Consider the following 20,446-nt stretch of genomic DNA (forward strand, 5'->3'; position numbering starts at 1 on the left):
TTGGCCATGTTAATCAAGTGTGGAACTTTCCGCTTGTGGTGTCAGGTCAGAGCATTTGGGATTTTGGAGTTTGAGATGAGAGATGCTTTGTCAGGAACAGTATGAGGTCTTACAGTCATCTGGGTGTCTTGCTAAAATAAAGACTCTGGGGCTGGGGATGTGGCTCAGGTAGCAGAGTGCTTGCCTAACACGCGTGAAAACCTAGCTTTGATTTCAACACCACGTGAAAAACTGGGAATTGTGGCATATACCTATCAATCAGCCTGGTAATTGGGAGGTGGGTATGGTGAATCAGGTGTTCAAGGTCATCAGCTACATAGCAAGTATGAGGCTAGCCTGAGCTCCATGAGAACCTGCTTCCGAAAAAAAACCTGTTCTAGGTGTAGACCCTGATACAGTGTCCGGAAGTACCTCACAGTTTGTTCGTCTAACTTGCTCCAGGGGTGGCAATGCTGTTGGTCACTTGGCCACACGCAATAGCAAAGCTTGTCTAGAGCAGATTCTCTCATATTTGGGGAAGGACGTAAAAATAAATAAAAGTCTTCCAGGCATGAATACACATGCCTTTAATTCCAGTACTAGGGAGGCAGAGGCAGGTAGAGCACTAAATTCAAGGCTAGCCTGGTCTACATAGCAAGTTCAGGACAGCCAGGGCTACATAGTAAGACACTGTCTCAAAAAAGAAAAATCCAATTATTTGATGCAATAGATCTTATAAAAACAATTTCTTTTCTGCTTAAATTTTTTTGAAACTTTTCATACAATATATTTTGTTAATATTCTTTCCCCTCCCCCAGCTCCTCCCAAATTTTTCCACTGAACTCCATGTTTTTTCTCTTTCTCAAAAAAGAAAAAGAAAGAAAATCCTATTGAACCAAACCAAACAAATAAGCACATAAAAAATCACCACAAAATTAATTTTGTATTTGCCAGCTACTGAGCAGGAGGCCCACCCTGGAGTGTGGTTGATATGCTGGGTCACATTGTGCTGGAGAACACTAGTTTTCCCTTTCCCAGCAGGCATCGTTGTAAGAACTTTTTGGTCATGGTTGGACTTGGTGCTCACTTGGGCTTCTCTGACTTGGGATGTCTGGCTTGGACCTGTGCAGGTCTTGTTAGTAGGGGTGAAGCTTCTAGTTGCGCACCAGCTGGATCTCTCCATGTTTGATGACATAAGTGTCTTCAGCAATAGGGTCCTAGTGTCAGGTTGTGGAGGGTAACCAATAGCAATGGCAATAGCCTGTAATGGTTTTTAGGGAGCAGTCTATGGGATCACTTCAGCCAATGACTCTAAAAGATGTAATCCATTTCTGGTACTGGGACTTTTACTTGGTAACATAACTTGGTCTAGTTGAGGCATGGTTTTCCCCATTGCATGGTAACTCCATTTAAATTGCTTTTATAGGTGTTTAAATTTAAAAAGCAATCTTAAAATGTTATAAAATGTAATAAACATCTATAAGCCCTAGGTTTAAAAAATTCATGAATGTAATGAATAGTAATTGCTGTAAAAGTTTATAAATGTTTAGTCTGTTTTCCATAAGTTGCTTCACTGGGTTGGTAGCCTGTGGTTCTCTGTCCAGCACTGGTCTGCCAAGACTCCCCCCCCCCCCCCCCCCCCCCCGGCCAGGACCCTGTGAGCTGGGTCTCAAGGATCTGGGATGCCCTTGACCCAACTCCCTAAGCGATACAGGAGGGAGAGACACCAGACCCTGTCTCCCACTCCAGGCAGAAACCACTGTGTATGTCATTGTGAGATGCAAGCTGGATGAGAAGGTGTCAACAGAAGCAGAGTTTTCTCCTGAGGACTCGCCCTCCATCAGGGTAGAAGGTACACTGGAGAACGAGTATACGGTTTCGGTGAAGGCTCCAGGTGAGTGTGCTGACCGGAGAGTGCGCTGCTCAGCTGCCTTCTGAAGCACTGCTGTTCTCAAGCTTACTTGCCAAACCATCTCCAACCCTTGGCGTTGCCCATCAGTATTGCTAAATCAATTTTGTACAAAGAAGTGTGTCATTTTAATTGCGTGTCCTGGATTACCAGTGAGGTTTAATAATTTTCCACATTCATGACTTGTTGCATTTCCTCTTTGGTGAATCGAATCTTTGTGGTTGGTGTATTTTTAATTTTTCTCTTCCCCCTCAGAACCTCTTCCGGTGGTACAGACTTCTACCCCAGGAAGAGCATGTAGTACAGACAGGCGCAGAACAAGTCAACTGAGTCCACTGGGCCACAGTGGCAGGAGTAAAGAGTTATTCTCTAGCCCTTGGTGATAGCTGGCCTTTGTACAAAGCACCTTAAACCCTAACATTTTTGTTGCTGTTGTTCATCAAGGCCTGAGGAATTCAATAAAACAGGCTAGAGAGCTGGCTCAATGGTTAAGATATCCTACTCTTGCAGAGAAATCAAGTTCAGTTCCAAGTGTCACATTGGACCCTTCACAACTGCCAATAACCCAGTCTCCAGGAAGATCCTATGCCTCTGGCATACACGGGCATCTGTACCCACACGTACGCACGCACGCACGCACTACTGATAATTATGCAAAACAGATGAAAATCCTTTGACAATGCAATTGACAACCTGATAAGGATGCTTATTTTATGTAAGATCACACATGCTGGCCTGCTTCTCTCCTCTGACCTTCCCTTCCCTTCCAGCTCACCTCTGACACATCCTTCCGGCCCCAGTGAGCTTTTTACCACTCAAACACAGCATGTCTGCCCATGACCACTTTTCACAGGACCCTTGTTCTTCCTGGAGGTTTACCAGTATCTCTTGTTCTGTTTAGACCTCTCATCGGGAAATGTTTGTCTGAAGGTATATTCTGGGGACTTGGTGGTATGTGAAACCACCATCAGCTATTATACTGACATGGAGGAAATTGGGAACTTACTGTCCAGTGCCGCCAATCCTGTGGAGTTCATGTGTCAGGTAAGGCTGCTGGAAAGAGACCTGAGCTTTCTGGGCACATGACTTCTCTCTACAACCTTGACTGGGAGGAGCTAGCTGGATTTGAAATCTGACCATCTTCACTATTTTATGTAGGCCTTTAAAATTGTGCCCTACAACACGGAGACTCTCGATAAACTGCTTACGGAGTCCCTGAAGAACAACATCCCTGCAAGCGGACTGCACCTCTTTGGGATCAACCAGTTGGAAGAAGAAGATATGATGACAAGTAAGTCAATAGTCATTTTAGTCGTAGATGGTGTAGCTATACCTACATATACATAGATGCTGTACACCCAGGCTGTGTGCTGTGGGAAGGGCATTTGTGGCTTCTTCCCTTCCGGCACCAAGGTGAACTAAACGACAGGGGATTAAATCTAGCAATATATATGAGGGTGCTACAGGCATGACACAGCACGCTCTTTTACAGCAATTTTTAAAATAAGTAGCAATATCGTCCAAAATCCTAATAGAAAATATGGTGAACACAGAAGCCAGTGACATAATCACCCACCATCATCAAGTATGATGTACTGTACATAATTGTGTGTGTCACACTTTTATATGACTGGCGGCCAGCCCAATGGGTTTCATCCATCACCGGCAAGTGAGGAATGCATTGCTCTGTGAGAGCTGCAGCATGGCCAGCGGGTAGGAGTTTGTCAGCTTCATTCTAATCTGATAGAACTTCTGTGTCTGAAATGTCATTTCATGGCACACAACTGCGCTCGACTCCCTTCTGAAAATGCCTGTGGTTCTCACTTACCTTCTGGATGGAGTTCAAACTCCTTTGCCTGATAACAAGGCCCGAGGGATGGCTGCTTGCTTCTGCCACTGATTATCTCTGTTCCCAGATAGTATAGATTTCTTGAGTCTGTGTCTTGCCATTCCACTCACAGAAGCACCATTTGTCTGTCCCTGCCTGGGCTGCCATTCTTCTGGTGGCTTTCTCTTTATCCCCTCAGGTAGCATTTTCTCTGGAAGGAAGGCCTTCTCCAGTCCCCCAGGAGTCTCTCCCACCACCTGCAGAGGGCTCCCCCAGCATGTTGGGCCTTCGGTCCCACAGCTTGCCTGCTGCAGCTCTCTTTTTTACTAGGCTGTCAGCTCAGGTACTTCCCTTTGTGGGCTTTAAGCAAATATCTGTAACTTGAGCAATGAGCAGGCCCTATGCACATACACTGTGGTAGCAATAGGAGCCAGGACAGTCATACCACATGCCTGGGGATGCCACCTGGAATACTGCACAGGTACCTGTTCCTTCCCACCACAGTGGCACTTCACAGTGGTACCCCAGGCTCTCGTTGCCTTCTGACTGAGTTTCACCTGCCTGTAGTGTGGTAACCATAGGAAGAGAATTGCCTGTCGGGCCTTCTCAGGGGCCATTCTCTTTCCTGCTGTTTCTCCTCATTCTCCTACTATGGAACATTCTCCTCTCTTTGCTGTAAATGTTTCTATTCTCTGATTCTGGGGCCCAGGAGAGAGTATCTCATAACCTGACTGCTGCAAGCCTTCTCAGTACCAGCTGAGTTCCTACTTCAGATTTCTGCGGCTCGCAGCACCTGACAACATAGGGACATGGGGACATTTTCAGACCTTTCATCCCAAGGAGCATATCCTGGTGAACAGGAAGCTGGATTTATCATTTTTAAAAGGACAGGGCCAGGCTTGGAATGATGGCTCAGTGGTTAAATCACTGTCCACACAAGCAAGAGAACTGGAGTTTAGATCTTCAGAATCCCTTAAATGCCAAGTGGGCATGATGATTTCCCTTGTAATCCCAGGCTGAGGAGGCATAGATAGATGATCTGGAGCAAGCAGACTAGCTGTATTTGGTTAGAGAGAGACCCTGCCTCAAAGAATAAGGTGAAAGAGTGATGGTGGGAGATTCTTGACGTCATCCTGGGCCTCCACATGCATGCACGTTCAATGCGCCTCTCTTATGTATGTCTACATACTTGCAAATACACATGCACTACACCTCACACACATATATGAAAAGAAGAGAAAATAAATAAACACATAAACTGACAGGGCCTAGAAATAAATTTTTATGAAAAGGAAAAAAAAATTACCCCCTAAATCCCCAACATGAGCCTTTTTTTTTTCTTGGTATATTTATAAAATTGGTAATAAGAAGTAAGTGGGTAGACTTCTTTCTATTTGAACATTTCTTCCTTTATTTTTATTTTATGTGTATGGGTTTTTTGCCTGCATGTATGTCTGTGCACTGTGTGTGTGCAGTGCTCTCAGAGGCCAGAATAGGGTGCTGGGTCTGGAATTAGAGATAGTTATGAGCCACCACATGGGTGCCAGGAATCAAGCCCAGGTCTTCTGGAAGAGCAGCCAGTGCTCTTAACTTCTGTGCCGTCTCTCAATGATCTTCTTTCTCTCAGTCAGCTCAAGGCAGTAATTTCAGACCAGTGTTGAGTGTTGCAGAGAAGAGCAAAATGGGATTCCTACCCTGTTCTGTGGCTGCCGTTTAAGCCTTAGAAATCAGCATGGCTTGGGGTTGGAAATGTAGCTCAGGGGTAGAGCACTCACTCAGTACCTCAAGCTATGAGTTGAATCCTTAGCCCCAAAGAAAGAAAAAAGAAAAGGCATCATTTTCTGAGGATTTTCCACTCACTTTAAAGTAGACGATATGTTACCAAGTACTAGTCTACCAACTAAAATATCATCGAGTGCAGGAACATTAGAAGTTCCCCAGAGGAAGCAATCTGATGTTAGGTCAGTCAGCCAGTCAGCAATGATTGAGTGCTTACTGCTTACCATACTAAGGCTCATCAGCTTCACCTCCGGGAGCAAAGGAGTTCTATGTCTGCCTTCTCACCCTTTAGTTAAATTCTCCCTGACACCTTTTTAGATCAGAGGGATGAAGAGCTGCCCACCCTGTTGCATTTTGCTGCAAAGTATGGACTGAAGAACCTCACCGCCTTGCTGCTCACCTGCCCAGGGGCTCTCCAGGCCTATAGCGTGGCCAACAAGCACGGCCACTATCCCAACACCATTGCCGAGAAACACGGCTTCAGGGACCTTCGCCAGTTCATCGACGAGTATGTGGTAAGGTGAAGGGGAGAAAAGGCCCCGTGATAGGACATGCACCGAGTGGTTCCAGACCGGCCGTTTTCATCACAGACACTGATGGTTTTTGTCTCTAACATGTCTTCATGTGTCTCTCTGGCAGTAGACAGTTTTGGTGGGCCTGAGTTTAAATTCCTGTACCCACTTGGTAGCCATGTGACTTTGGGCAAGTCACAAATTCTCTCTCTCCCTCTCCTCTCTAATTTTACTCTTATTGTTTGTGTATGAGTGTTTTTCCTGTATGTATACATGCGTACTGCATGCATGCCTGGTGCCCCCAGAAGAGTGCATCAGATACTCTGGGACTGGAGTTATTGATTGTTGGAAGCCCCCATGTAGGGACTGGGAATAGAACCCAGGTCCTTTGCAGGAGCAGCAAATGCTCTTAACCACTGAGTTAACCAGCCTCCTTCTCCCATTTCTTAATATGCAGAAGGAAGGATCCTAAGAGGGCTGTTCATAGAGTTGTTTTTTGACTAAAAGGAACTGACATATGTAAAACACTGAGGCCATTCCCAGAATATTGACAGGAACTTGCATAGAATGCATCTGTTCAAGGCTGATGCTGAGTCTCTCTTCACCTACCTCCAAGGCTCCTTGGTGGCATGTCCCTAGCTGCCTTGCCCACCTTTGGGCTAGGTAAATTGTGTTAGAATTGGTTCCTTCCTTGGTGAAGGCCATAGAAAGGCTCTACCCTGAGAGGCATCAAGGTGGCCGACTTTGAGACCTTGTCCCCCACTAACATCCAGTCTCTCTGAGCCTCCGCTTGGATCTGAACTTTAAGGCAGGTGGATACACGCAGCTTTCTTGGCGGCTCATCCTTGGTCTGAGTTCAATCTTGCACCATGCCTGGGTGTTGTCCCATGCCCAGGGTTGCCTCCACTGTCTTGGAGGAAGCTGTTCTTGACTCCACTCCCTTTGGGTGTTCCTCCTTTTCAAACTCGCAAGGGGCACCTGGGACTAGCTCGTCTGGCTATGACCCCCCCAAAATAAGCAGCCAGACTAATACGGTCTTGCTTGCTGTCTCCAGACAGGAGTGAGCCTGACACCACCGCAGAAAACCTAGCTCTACTCCGTGATAGAAAATCTGTAAGGCGGTGGCGCCAATGGACACAGAAGGGCTTCCGATGTCTTGGGGGCTATGTAGTTGTTTCCAACAATCAGAATAGTCTAAGTCCTTGTTTGGGTCCTCACTGGCGTAAATGGGCATAAAGGCACTCATATTCTTCTCTAAGATTATTCACTTGGCTTTGCTTTGAAATCACAAATGTGCTAAATACAGCATGCCACTTTTGGTTCGTTGTTTTCGGTAGGGCCTCTCTGTCATTTGATCAGCAAACGCCCTGTCCCATTTAACTTTAACTCCCTTGAAGTTGAAGGGTCTAAGACCTTCACCTTATAAATGAGGACAGAGACAGCCAAGGTGATTGTGCCTAGAGCTTCACACTGGTAAAGGTAGAGGTGGGATTTGAACCCAGTTCAGTGCTATCATCGGGGCTTGTTACCTTCCTCTGCATAACAGAGGAGGTTACAGTGTTATTTTCAGAGGCCTTGTGCTTTAATCTGACTCACATTTCTCATATCATCTTGACTCCTAGTTAAGTCACCTTCTACCAATGCCACCAAATGTTGTCCTTGCATGGTGCTCATGGAGAGTCAGATTTTGTTTGTTTGTTTGTTTGCCAAGTGCTACACCCAGAGTCCCCACCACTAAGAGCTTGTTACTTAGTTCATTTGGGTCTCACCGGGACACTAACACACTGTCAACCAAAGGTGACCTTTGTCAGGTGGTGCTGATGAAGGAGGGTTTCTGTGGTTTGAGGCTGAGGTTAAGGATTGTGACATACCACCATGTCTGACCAGGAAAAGTTGTTCAGAGGTTGCAGGGAAATCAGCCTCAAACCCTCTGGAGGCAGAGGGACAGGGGCAGCCTTTCTGACTTCAGGGCCCTTTGTGTAAGGGCAGCTGTCTTTGGGAACATCTAGAGTGTTGAAACTGGGGGAGGAAACCCTTGAAATCGTCAGGCACTTAGGAAAACCTTCCCGGAGGACAGGGCTGGAGACGTCCCTCAGGGAGCGCTGGCTGCACAAGTGTGGGGACAACTCAGCGTAGCCCTTCCAAACCACGGTGCGGCTGTGTGGTCCCCTGGGTCACTGTTTCCCCCTGAGCACCCAGTGGGATGTAGTAAAAGGATCAACATGGAGACTGTAAGGCTTGCAGGGAAGACCAGGTTTTCTGAGCTTTGCTTTTTCATCTGTAGATGAGGGAGAGCGGTGTGCCTTCCAAAGGAGGGCGGGTGCAGGTGTGTGCCCAGTGTTGAGCCTGATTCTGACCAGGTACTCATGGGGAAGCAGTTTTTAATTTATGCCCTCTGGCACCCAAACATTTAACCAGGATGTAGGTGCTTAACTCTGTGATTAGTGTGGGAGGAAGATACAAAGATTAGAACAAGAAGGGTAAGACAAAGAAGAGAAAAGCACCTGACGCCTGGCTCCACAGAGCTCCCTGTCAGGTGAGGAATGCCAATACTCTCCCTCATCTACAGATGAAATAAGCAATTGTAACCCTGATCCGACACTCCTCCCTTTGGCCACCACAAGCCCACTTGGGCCTGAGTCTGCCCAGCTAGCCAGGTACCTTGTGTTCAACGAGCCCATCTTCCCTTGCAGGAGACTGTGGACATGCTGAAGAGTCACATTAAAGAGGAGCTGATGCATGGTGAGGAGGCTGACGACGTGTATGAGTCCATGGCCCACCTGTCCACAGACCTGCTCATGAAATGCTCCCTCAACCCTGGCTGTGACGAGGAGCTGTACGAATCCATGGCTGCCTTTGCCCCAGCAGCCACAGAAGATCTCTGTAAGTGGCTCAGCCTAGTTCTGCTTCTATCCTGTTGCTCAGAAATGGCTTTCTTAATTCTAGTCCAAAGGGGGAAAGCCCCTGATTACCTCTGCTGCCACCCCAGTGAAGCTCGGGTGTTGCCACAGCTTGAGGGCTGCAGTCATGTGTCATAACAAGCGGAGCCCCTCTCCCAACTTCCTCTACTGCTTGCCCGGAAGTCACTAGTCTTGACGGCATGGTCTTCCGATCAAGAAGCTCTTAGCCCTTCCAGTCCAGTCCGGCCCTTTTTATAACAAGCATTTTTCAATGCCCCACCCCCACGGCCTTTTCTATCTGACATACAATTCACGTACAACATAACCTACTCACATGTGAAGCTTTTTGGCTTTGTTACACTTCCCTAATTGAGTTGTAGAAGAGGAATGAGTGGAGAAGATACCTAGGCATGCTGGCATGAAAAGACATGAAATAACCCTGTGTGGGCAACTACACTCAGAGCCACCACCAACCGTCTTCAGAGCGCCCTCTAGGGGGCAGTGGGCCAGCCTTCAGAGAAGTTGATCTAAGGGAGATTGGATTTCGGGGCAGAGGCCGGTGGGGAGGCAGGTGGGCACAGCTGGACGCCCACCCTGAGGCTTACTGATGTGTTACTGTCACGTACTGTGAAGTGCTAAGCACTCTGAACCGCTGCCCAGGACCTAGTTCTCCTACCCTCCGGGTCTACTTAATAGATTTAAGAAAGACAAGATAAATATCCACCAACACATCGGCTTTATGGATGGGGGGATTTCTGGGAGGGCTAAGCTGAGGTCCTTTCAGGACCTGCAGGGAAGGGAGTCTGATTTTTCCAAGCATGAGAGTGTGGAAAAGCCATCACGAGGAGTCCTTAGAGTAGGGAGGCACAGGCTGCCTGGGAATCAGAGGTGGTGTAAAGTCGTCCCCCCCCCCCCCACACACACACCAGCACCTTTGGGGAGCAGGAGAATCATACCTGGAGGCTCTTCACAAATGAGCCCAGGCCCGGCAAGGCTGTGAGGAAGGAGGTATGATCCACGATCCAAGCCATTCACACCCTTTATCCCCTTGTGTTCCGATGCAATTACTACTTGCTGCGAGGAAACAGAGTCAGAGAAAGGTGACCTTGCCCCAAATGCTGTAGCTAACATTCTACAGAGCACAGATTTCACACTTTTTAACCCAGGCCAGAATTTTGTCTCTCACTGGAGACATTTTAGTTTTGGTCACCTTTAGAAAAGCTCTCAGCCCCTAAGGCTGTTTCCCGTATCTGGGGCTGATGCAGATGCTAGTTAAAAACAGCGTAAGGCTACTCATGCCAATAATTCCAGCACTCAGGTGGAGGTTGGAGGATCAAGACCAGCCTGGGTTACAAAGAGACCTTGTCTCAAATACAAAACAGCCCCCTCCCCTGAAACAAACAAAGAAACCCCAGCTGCTGACACCCGCCTCCCCTCATAGGTCTGCTCACCCACATTCATACCTAGCAAATGTTTCTAGGGGCATTTCTGTTCCAGCTACTTGATTCTCTTCCTGGGTTTTGGAGTTACAGTGGACCAAAACACTTTAGAACAGGACTCATTCACAAAACCACCAGCAGGACCCTTTAGGAATCCAGAAAATGCACCTGCTTTCTGCCCCGCTCCCTGACTGTGGGGCTGTTGAACAATGAGAGAATTCCCTGCTTACTGACAGTGCGTGTTGATGGTCTTCATGAGTGCTATTCCCTCACCCACAGATACTCCAATATACGAAAATCCCCCACCATGTTGCAGGATTCCTGTAGAGAATACTAAGGCACCCAGGCTATCACCCAAAAGCAGGCTCACCAGTGTGTCTGAGGGTGCTATGGGGCTAGCCTGTTTGTGGCTGGATAGCAGATTGTGAAGTCCCTTGGGGTCGGGAGGTTCTGGATGTCATAGACCCAGGGAGGCTACCAGGAAGGAGGCAGGCTGTAGGGTGTGGCTACTATTTGTGTGGGGAATGAATTGATCCGAGTTTTAATTTGCCAGACTATATAATCTCTGAAGTTTCTGACTGTAGACGTGATTATGTTTGTCTCTGTCTCTGTGGCTGTCTGGTTTAACCTGGGAATGATCTCTTCCCTGCTGGTTCAGAAGATGCAGCAACTCAGGCCTGGGAAGAATCATTTTACCGACAGTGACTGCCTGGGTTTGGCCCCTAACACTTTAGGGGACAGTTTGGTCCCTGAAGAAGTAGGATAGAGGGCAAACGGGTCCATCTTGGATGCTGTGGCAGCACTAGCGTGGTGATGGCCATGGATTCGCCATCCTTAGATGGGGACCAGCTGTTTTTATCTCTGGTGTCTTATCCAATCGTCCTTCACCTTGATGGATAGAATCATTTCTACTGTATAGGGAGAAATAAAGGCTCCAAGAGTTTGTAACATTCTTAAGTCCATCACGGGAAAACTGGTTCAGGAATCGAGTCTTCAGGTTCCCAAAGGAAAGTGTCTGCCACCACATTGGGGTAAAGGGACCCCCTGGCCTGTCATTCTGGGGATCTATTTACGGCCTTGGGGTGGACACTCCTCAGGAGCTGTTTCTGTATGTCTAAGTGCCAGGTTTATCAATGCTCATCTTTGTTGTCATTTCTGATGGCAATTCTTAGATGCTGAAAATCAGTGTATCAGGAGAATTCACTCACCGCTTAGGCATTTCACTGGTTCACAGGACGATATGATAGAGTATGAAACTTTAGGCCAGTTACCTGGGAGAGCCCATGAGTGTTGTTGGAACAAATTTGCCCTTTTATTGCTTAGGTTTGGGAAAGGGAACCCTAAATAACCACAGGGAAGCTCCCAGTGTTTAATCAAGGGGACCTGGGAGGAAAGGTTGGGGGTCTGACCTAGAGATTATAGCTCTGTTCCACTCCCTCCTTTCCCTGACAGCACCCCACACCCCACCAACACACATCATCACACACACCTTTAGCACACACACACACACACACACACACACACACACACACACACACACACACACACACTCGGTCTTTAGTTTAGATATGCTGCCCCCAGGTGGTAACTGCAGGTCTCTGTTTTCAAGTCTTCAGTTTTGCTTCTTTTTACCTGGAGTTTTAAACCATCAACTTAACTTCCACACTTTGCTATGTAAGAACTATCTTAGTGAAGGATAAAATGACGCAATTACTGGATCAAATCAAGGCGCCTTTGAGTTATGTGTTTTCACTACCCCCTAATTCTCTTGCTTGGTTCTTGCACCTCCATCTTTGCCTTTGAAGGTGAATTATGGTCCTCATGGTCCTTTGAGGGGAGTCCTTCTTTTCTTTTGTCAGCTTCACCCAAAATCTCTGATCTGGAGACCTGGTGAGCTAATGCCTGGAGGCCCTTGTCCAGTCTGTTTCCAGGGTAACCCACTGGGTTATAGCTTTGCTTACTTACGTATCTCAGAGGCTCACCTTTTTTCCACAGGAGAATGGAGTAAGGTACACCATTATGCTGCTAGGAACTGCAGACTCACAGGAGTTGCTGAAATCCCAGAGAACTCTCTGTTTCCCTAGAGTAACTTTTCTTTTGACCCCTGACCTTTCTGGGACCTGGCCCAGCTGAGGTTTGCCCCATTGGTTTGGCTTTCCTCAGCAGCTCCCTAGTAACTGGGGTCTTGTGACAAATCATATCAGTTTGTGGTCTTTTACATGAAGTTTCTGATTTTTCAATCCCTTCTAAGAGCCTGGTTCTGTCCGAGCTGGAGGCACAGCCAGGCACTGTGAAGGACCTTGCAGCCAGGCCTGCAGGCCTCGCTCTAAGCAAAACTGCCAGGTCATGGGTGGGCTTCTGAGACAAAGTCCCCATAACCCCCCCACACACACACACACACTGTTTTCTCCCAGGAGTCTCCCCTTCCTGCAGCTGCAGAGACTCTGTCTTCCCCTTGCAGACCTGTTTGAGAAGATTCTGGTGAGCGGACCCCAGAACTACCGCAGGGTCATTAGTTCTGGGTACAAGGTTGGATGTGTACTGTCTAGGGGTCAGGCCAGGACTCTGCACTTCTTGATCTCCTAGTGCTTGGTGAAAACACCTGGTCACATGTTTTACAATTAGTAAGAAATACTTCTCTACCACCAGCAGCCAGCCTCGATCCCCTTTGGACCCACACAGCTTACCGACTGTGTTTCTCCTGGGGAGCTGCACACAGATCACCTTGCACCCTCATTAATTATGTCTCTCTGGTTGTGAGCCCCTGACTTTGATAGGAAGAATGACTTACAGCTTTGTGTCATCCCCAGTACCCAGCCCAGTTCTATGCATAAGATGTGCTCAGCCAGCAGAAGGACTAGAAAATAAGATGTAATCCTGGACTTTGCGGAAGTTCAAATGTAGATTAGTCTGTCCACATCCTAGTTCAATGTCCTTGTTTTTTTGACAGGTAAAGTGAGATATCGATTAGGTAACTGCTGAGTGTGAGACCTCCAGGGGGTCATAACTCCCTGGCTGCTTCAGGCTGCCTTATTTCCTGTCGACATACGTTATGCTGGTTCTCCTGCCTAAATTGCCTATCTTTTTCTCTCGGCTCCAGCAATGCCCAGACTCCTTCACAGAGCCCAGACTCCACCACATCACGCACTTATTTCTTGTTTCACCTACTCACTCATTCGACAAATCCTTATCAAATCTGTCCTGTGTGTAAGTGACATGGTGCCAGGTGATAAACAGCCAGTGAATTGTGAATTGTCATGATCCCTGCCTTCCAGAGTCCACATTAAGCACGCTCCATGGACCTGCTCACACAGGGCGGGGCTGCTTTGCTCACCGTGTATAAAGCTGCAGGCTGGACTCTCTCCTCCTTTTCACCTTGGCATTTCTGCCCCATTTTCCTCATCGCCAACACTAGACGTCACTCCTCCACCCCTCTGATTTCAGATTGCCATTCGCTTCTGTGTGTCTGTTTGTCCGTCTTCCCTTCTTTCTCTGCTTCCATCGCTTCTCCATCCACATGTGAAAAGTTGGGCTTTTAAGTTGATATTATCAGCCAAGCCACCCAGTCCTAGCTGGGTACAGATGGCACCAGCTAGATTTCAGGTTATCTCCGGGTCCTCTTATCATCTGCTCTTTGCTCCAAGACTCTTTGGCCCCAAAAGATACTTATTGGAGGGTAGAAGTGGGGTCTTGCTGCTTTAGTGTTAGAGAGCCTGTTGTGGGAATTCCACCATTTGGCCCAACGACCAATTGGGTGGAGTGGTGTTTTTTGTTTTTTTTTTAATTTTTCCTTATGGGTGAGGTCTGCTCTGAGGATACGTGACTCCTTAAAAACTGTGGGGCAGGGGTCATGCGCATGCGCTCTTGGGTGGTCAGAGCAGGAGCCAGATGCAGAGATGCGTGCCTTGCAATTTGGTTCTCGCCCTCGGGCAGAACGGCAGGACAAGGACAGCTGGGTGGTCAGCAGCGTCTACCTTGTTCTGTGTCGTGAGTGTGCCTTATAAGTCTCATTCCTTAATAAACCTTAATGGCCCCTTACCTCAGTGTCTCTCATTATCAGCCTTTCTAGAACAGTCCTTTAGGAGCTGGTGTTTTCTTGGCTTTGTGTTGCATTAGCATGTAATCTGGATGGAATGAGTGTGCCCTGGAGCTAAGTGATCTAGACTAAAGTTCTGCCCCAAGAGGAGCATCACACAGATTTCTTGGGGAATTTGTGACTGCTGTTGATTCATTCCCTAATTAAGTGACTGCTGGGATGTTTTGTCATCCTGAGTGCAAGCTTCTTACATTCTAGAAACATATCCTTGAAGATTGATTCCATAGCCTGTGTTGTGAGCCTGCAGCTTCTCTTCCAGAAGGAGACTGGGACCCAGTGTCCTGTGAGCCTGCAGCCATGCTTCCAGAAGGAGACTGGGACCCAGTGTCCTGTGAGCCTGCAGCCATGCTTCCAGAAGGAGACCGGGACCCAGTGTCCTGTGAGCCTGCAGCATTGCTTCCAGAAGGAGACCGGGACCCAGTGTCCTGTGAGCCTGCAGCCATGCTTCCAGAAGGAGACTGGGACCCAGTGTCCTGTGGGGCTGCAGCTTCGCTTCCAGAAGGAGACTGGGACCCAGTGCCGCTTCCTTTGTTGTTTTTCTTCTGCTGAAATGAAAGAACTTTGCACATTTCCTTTAGACCAGCAGGTTTCGACACATTTCAGTTTATTTTTAACTGGCAAGCGGCAAGTGGTGAAGGTTAAGTGCATGGAGTCTGAATGACAAGCCTTGAACATCCAGAAATGCAGGGCCGTGCTCTTCCACTGCTGAACAACATCCCTTTGTCTGCAAACAGAGTCCCTTTGCCCAGAGAATTTTCTGTTTTGGTCATCTCAGTCTGTCCACCTGGCTTCTGGATACAAAGTGCTTTCCGATTTATACCTGGTGTCTTACCACTTGTGATTGCCAAACAGTTAGGTACCTTTAACTATTACAAGCATAGTACTTGCTGCCTGTCTGGCCTTATTGGTAATATAGGCATGGCAAATCACGTTTTAAAAATACACTAGTGCCGGCAGGTCTCTGCTGGTCCCTTCCTTCCCCACTGTCCATTGGCCACCAGGTCATGAGGGCAAAGGGGACAGAAGGAGCAAGCAGGGCATTGTCTGACCTGTAGTACGATGGAAATAGCCTTCCGGGAGACTGCTTCAGTGTTACAGCTCAGCTTTATTCCAGAGCGAGGGGAGATATAAAGACTGGGGACAGTGGCTGGGCATCACCTAATTTGCTCCTATCATAAGCCTCCATATATGGCAGCAGGGTCCTATAGCAAATCTCCTGACACGATGTCTGATTACCATATGGGCAGCAGGAGGAAAGCTTCTGCAGGGAACTGTATCAAGGGTCACCCTAGACACAAGTCAGGCATCTGGACCTAGAGACGTTCTCCAAATAAGGTCAGGTAGAAAACAGGTCACTACTGAGTGCCTGAGTGGTGTGTTGAGAAGGATTTGAGGACAGAGAGAACGCTGTGATTAATGATGTCTGCCATGAATACAGAACAGGGTATGGAGGCCTGTGTCCACATCTGTCATTCATGGTCAAATTCAAAGTCTTGGGAGAACCATCTTGTTTGGAATGTAAAAGGACAAAAAAAAAATCTTTTTCTGGAACTTCATGTAAGGAGTACACACATCCGGACGCACTATAGAGCCCAGTGTCTGAATAGGACAAGGTTGCCCAGTCTGTGTAAGCACAACAGACTTCTTCAGTGCGCCACAGTCCTCGTCCCCTCACCAGCCCTACGTGGGAAGGAATTCCATGCAGCCAGAGAAGCAGAGTAATGCTCCCAGTGTGTGGCTGTGCTTCATTCACGTGTGCTGAGGGTCTGTGCAGAGGGGAATCGAGGTTATGGGCACAATTAAGCTTGCTAGCCAGCTGCCCTTGAGATGAGGAGAGTAATGTGGCTTCTTCGCGAGTGACTTCATTATGACTACAGATGTTAAGAGGAAAAGAGGGAACCGGAGGACAGGAGAGATGGATGGCATGGCGAGAAGGGCTTGGTCCAGCCAAGTGCTTTGCCTGGCGTTGCTGACTTTGAAGATGGAGGGAGGGGGCCCGATGACAAGGCATGTAGACCACCCCTGGACCCTGGGGAGGGAAGAGAAACAACTCCTACTTTAGAGCTTCTGTGAGGGAATGTGGCCCAGATAAAGCCTTGGTTTGGGCCAGTAGGACCCACTTTGACTTCTGAGCCACAGAACTGTGGGATAATGCGTTGATGTCGTGGTAGTGGTGGTTCGTCTCAATAGCCTCAGAGTGACAATGATAACTAGGAGTTTGGTGTCTTGCACGGTTTCTATGCATTCATAGACACTGTCTTAATCACCTCACACAGCTCTCCTATGAGGTAGGCCCTGTGGTTTGTCCCCACTCTGCAGGTGGGACACTGACGCTTACAGAAGCCAAGTGACCTGCCCAAGGACATAGAGCCTAGTAAGAGTCAGAGGCAGGATTTGAACATAAGTCTTCAAGATACCAGAGGCCATTCCACAGTGCCAATCTGTCTCGGTGCCTAGCAGCCAGTCTGCCGAGCTCTGTTGCTTGCTGGCTTTCAGCTGCTGCCCTTCTCCGACTCGGCTTTGTCCCCTCAATGCAGACTATCTGGCTGGTCCCTGCCCTTGGCAGTACCTCACTATCTTCTCCCGAGTCTGTACACTTCCTTCATCTCGTCCCTAAACCCTTGCGCCATCATGTTGTCTGGTCACTCCTCCTCATGGATCCCTGGCTTTAGCCTTTTTTCCTAAGGATGCCTCCACCTAAGATCCCAGATGCACAGGATGGGGCCAGCATGGGTTGTAGAGTGCCACCTAGTGGGCATTACCCAGCTCACTAATACCGTGAAAGGGATTCTGGGGAGCACAAGTGAAATGGTCTCTGCAAAGGAAGCAAGACATTGGGGTGTTCTGGGGCCTGAGTAAAGACAATGCCTGGCAAGCCAAGTCAGATTTCCACACATGATCCTATTGTGAGGTTTGGCATTTGTTGAATTTAGATCTTACTCATGCTTTAAGTGTACTTAACTGTAAGAATATACTGTGTGTCTCAACAAGGAAATTTGAAAAAAGTTTTCAGATGTTTGAGATCATGGATGAAAATTCCAATATTGTGGTAAACACATTCTCAAACTCATTTTGAAGGTAGAAGACATGAATTAAAACAAACTTACTCTTAAAAAAAACAGAAGAAGACTGAAAATAGGAGCAGGAAATATCTCAGTGGTAGAGTGCTTGCTTGACTGGCATGGAGGCCCTGGGTTCAATTCCCAGCATCTCAAGAAAAAGAGGGAACAATACACAGATGGAATTATATCAAATTGAGAAGTTTCTCTATAGCAAAGAAAATCAAGATCGAAGAGAAAACCTGCAGAATGGGAGTGAATATTCGTCCAGGGGGTGAGGGAGATGCTCAGTGCTTAAGAGTACTTGTGCTCCTTCAGGGGACCTGAGTTTGGTTCTTAACACTCACAGGTGCCTCACAGCCTTCTGTGATTCCAGTTCTGGGGGAATCCAATGGCCTTTTCTGGTACCTGCACACATGTGCACCCCCCAAGACACACATGCACATAAATAAAAATAAAATCTTTGAAAAAAATTATTGAAAGGAGTATAGAAAAAAAAACCTGGACATGATCCAGCAGCCCCACTTCTGGGTGGACATCCCACAGAAATGAAGTCAGACTATCAAGGAGATGACCCATTTTTATTTTAGCTCTGTTGACAGTTATCAAGGCCTGGAATTGACTGAGATGCCCACCGCTGCCTGAATGGATAAAGAAAACATGGTACATGTATGCAGTAGAGTCATGTTTACCCATAAGATAGAATCTTGTCACTTGTGTCCAATGGTTGGGAATGACGGACATTATACTAAGTGAAATAAACAAGCAATAAAAAGATAATAGGCATCAAAAGTACAGTCACACCGGGCATTAATACTGCTGTTCTGGTCAATAAGGTGACTACAGTTTATAAAAATCTATTATGTATTTTATAAAGAACTAAAAGAAGTTCAGAGATTCTCAAGACAAAGAAATGATAACTGTTTGAAGAGATGGAATTGCTAATTAGCCTGTTTGCACTGCAATGTATACCATGTATGTATATCAAATTATCATTGTGTGAGCTGAGAATGGTGTAATTCTAGCACTTGGGAGATCGAGGCAGGAGGACCAGACGTTCAAAGCTATACTCCGATATGTAGTAAGTTCAAGGCCAGCCACCACTACGAAACCCTAAATAACAACAACCAAGAGGCAAGATGGCTCAGCTGTTAAAGAGTGCTTGCTGTTCTTCCAGAGGTCCTGAGTTCTGTTCTCAGCACCCATGTCAAGCAGCTCGCAACCACCTGTAACTCCAGCTCCAGGAGATCTGATGCCCTCTTCTGGCCTCTGTGCCACCCACCCATCCACACATCACACATCACACATCACACACACACACACACACACACACACACACACACACACACACACACACACAGAGAGAGAGAGAGAGAGAGAGAGAGAGAGAGAGAGAGAGAATAATAATAATAATAATAATAATAATAATAATAATAAATCTTAAAAATAAACCTTAACAAATGAAAATAGGCTGGAGAGATGGATCTGCTGTTGAAGGCTAAGGCTCACAACCAGGTTAATAAAAATAAGTCTTAAAAAACCAAATTATCACTATATACCCCATAAAGATATATAAACTATTATGTCAATTAATTTTTTTCCTAAATTCAATCCTTAATGCCATGAAGATCATTTTTTGTGGTGCTGAGGCTCAAACCCAGTTTTATACATGCTAGTTAAGCTGTCTGCTAGAGAGCCACATCCCAACCCCAGAGAAATTCTTAGCATGTAAATTGAGCCTTCTAGTTTGAATTGTTCTTTGTTTAGGGCTGTAGCCTGGGCATGGGATTTAATAACAAAAATAGTAGTCAGAAAGCATTCATACACACTAGGCACTGTGCCAGGCTCTTGGCAGGCTCCTCGGTGACACTCACGACAAACCTTCGGGAGCTGTGCCGTTACCATCGTCATTTTACAGACAAGAAAAAGAGAGGCTGAATGGATTGAAACGAGGGGACCCAGGATAATGATGGCCAAAGTTAATAAAAAACACTTTTCATTTCCTTTTCTGCATGAGAATTTGACCTTTGTTTGACTTCCTAGCTTTGTTACCCTGGTAACCCGATAAGAGCCAAATGTCAACTGTGTTTCTAGGCAACATTACCTAGGATGAGAATGACCCCTGATTGGTCACCTTTCTGGATATGGGAGGAGCTGTACATAACTGTGAATACCAGTGAGAGACCTGCGTTCTGAGTCTCTCTGGGGGCGATAATTCTGGCACGTCTTTTGTGGGGACCCTGGAAGCTGTACTTCTAGAGATGTAATGAGAAATGTGCTTGTAGGGGTATAGGCCTTTCCCCAGGTAGCTCCAGCCCTTGCCCTGCTGTGGTTCTCATCTCCTAGGGCCACAGTTGCCGAGTAAAGGCATGCTTTCCTGCTACTGTGATGCTGACCCGGGGCCAAGCAAAATTATCTTGTGGGTAAAAATGCTCTACTAGACCAGTGGTCCTCAACCTTCCTAATGTTGTGACCCTTTAATACAATTAGCTCCTCATGTTGTGGTGACCCCCCAACCATAAAATTATTTGTATTGCTACTTCATAACTATGATTCTGCTACTGTTACAAATACTAATGTAAATAACTGATATGCAACTCCCAAAAGGGTCAGGACCCACAGGTTGAGAACTATTATAAAAGATTAGTTGGTGTCAGGCTGGTAGGTGTGATGTCATACAAACAAACAAACAAACAAACAAAAAGGAAGGTGTAGAAGAAATAAAACAGGGATGTGTATTGTGATCTGATGTGTATGTGTATTCTGTCTGCTCAACTCTGTCAGGGAGGCCCAAGAAGGCTGACATTTGGCAAAGCCTGGTTTTCCCGCTTCTGAAGTCAGACTCTTAAGGACCAGTGAAAACATGACTATAAAGTAAAGCAAATTGGATTTTCATGGGTGGCTCATGTAGTTCCACCCCCACCATTCTACTCACATGAGTCTGT

At 46.9% G+C, this 20,446-nt stretch overlaps 1 protein-coding gene across 1 annotated transcript in view; it reads left to right on the plus strand.

Moving 5' to 3' along the window:
- Positions 1-20,446, plus strand: part of Pik3ap1 (phosphoinositide-3-kinase adaptor protein 1) — a 113,303-nt gene that overhangs the window by 54,809 nt on the left and 38,048 nt on the right. The window contains exons 4-8 of the mRNA XM_059258168.1: positions 1,729-1,873; positions 2,790-2,932; positions 3,047-3,179; positions 5,814-6,010; positions 8,701-8,890. Coding sequence (XP_059114151.1) covers positions 1,729-1,873; positions 2,790-2,932; positions 3,047-3,179; positions 5,814-6,010; positions 8,701-8,890 — 808 coding nt within the window. The remainder of the gene's footprint in view (positions 1-1,728; positions 1,874-2,789; positions 2,933-3,046; positions 3,180-5,813; positions 6,011-8,700; positions 8,891-20,446) is intronic.

This window comes from Peromyscus eremicus, chromosome 1 (assembly GCF_949786415.1).
Source record: "Peromyscus eremicus chromosome 1, PerEre_H2_v1, whole genome shotgun sequence".
In the NCBI taxonomy this organism is placed as follows: Eukaryota; Metazoa; Chordata; class Mammalia; order Rodentia; family Cricetidae; genus Peromyscus; species Peromyscus eremicus.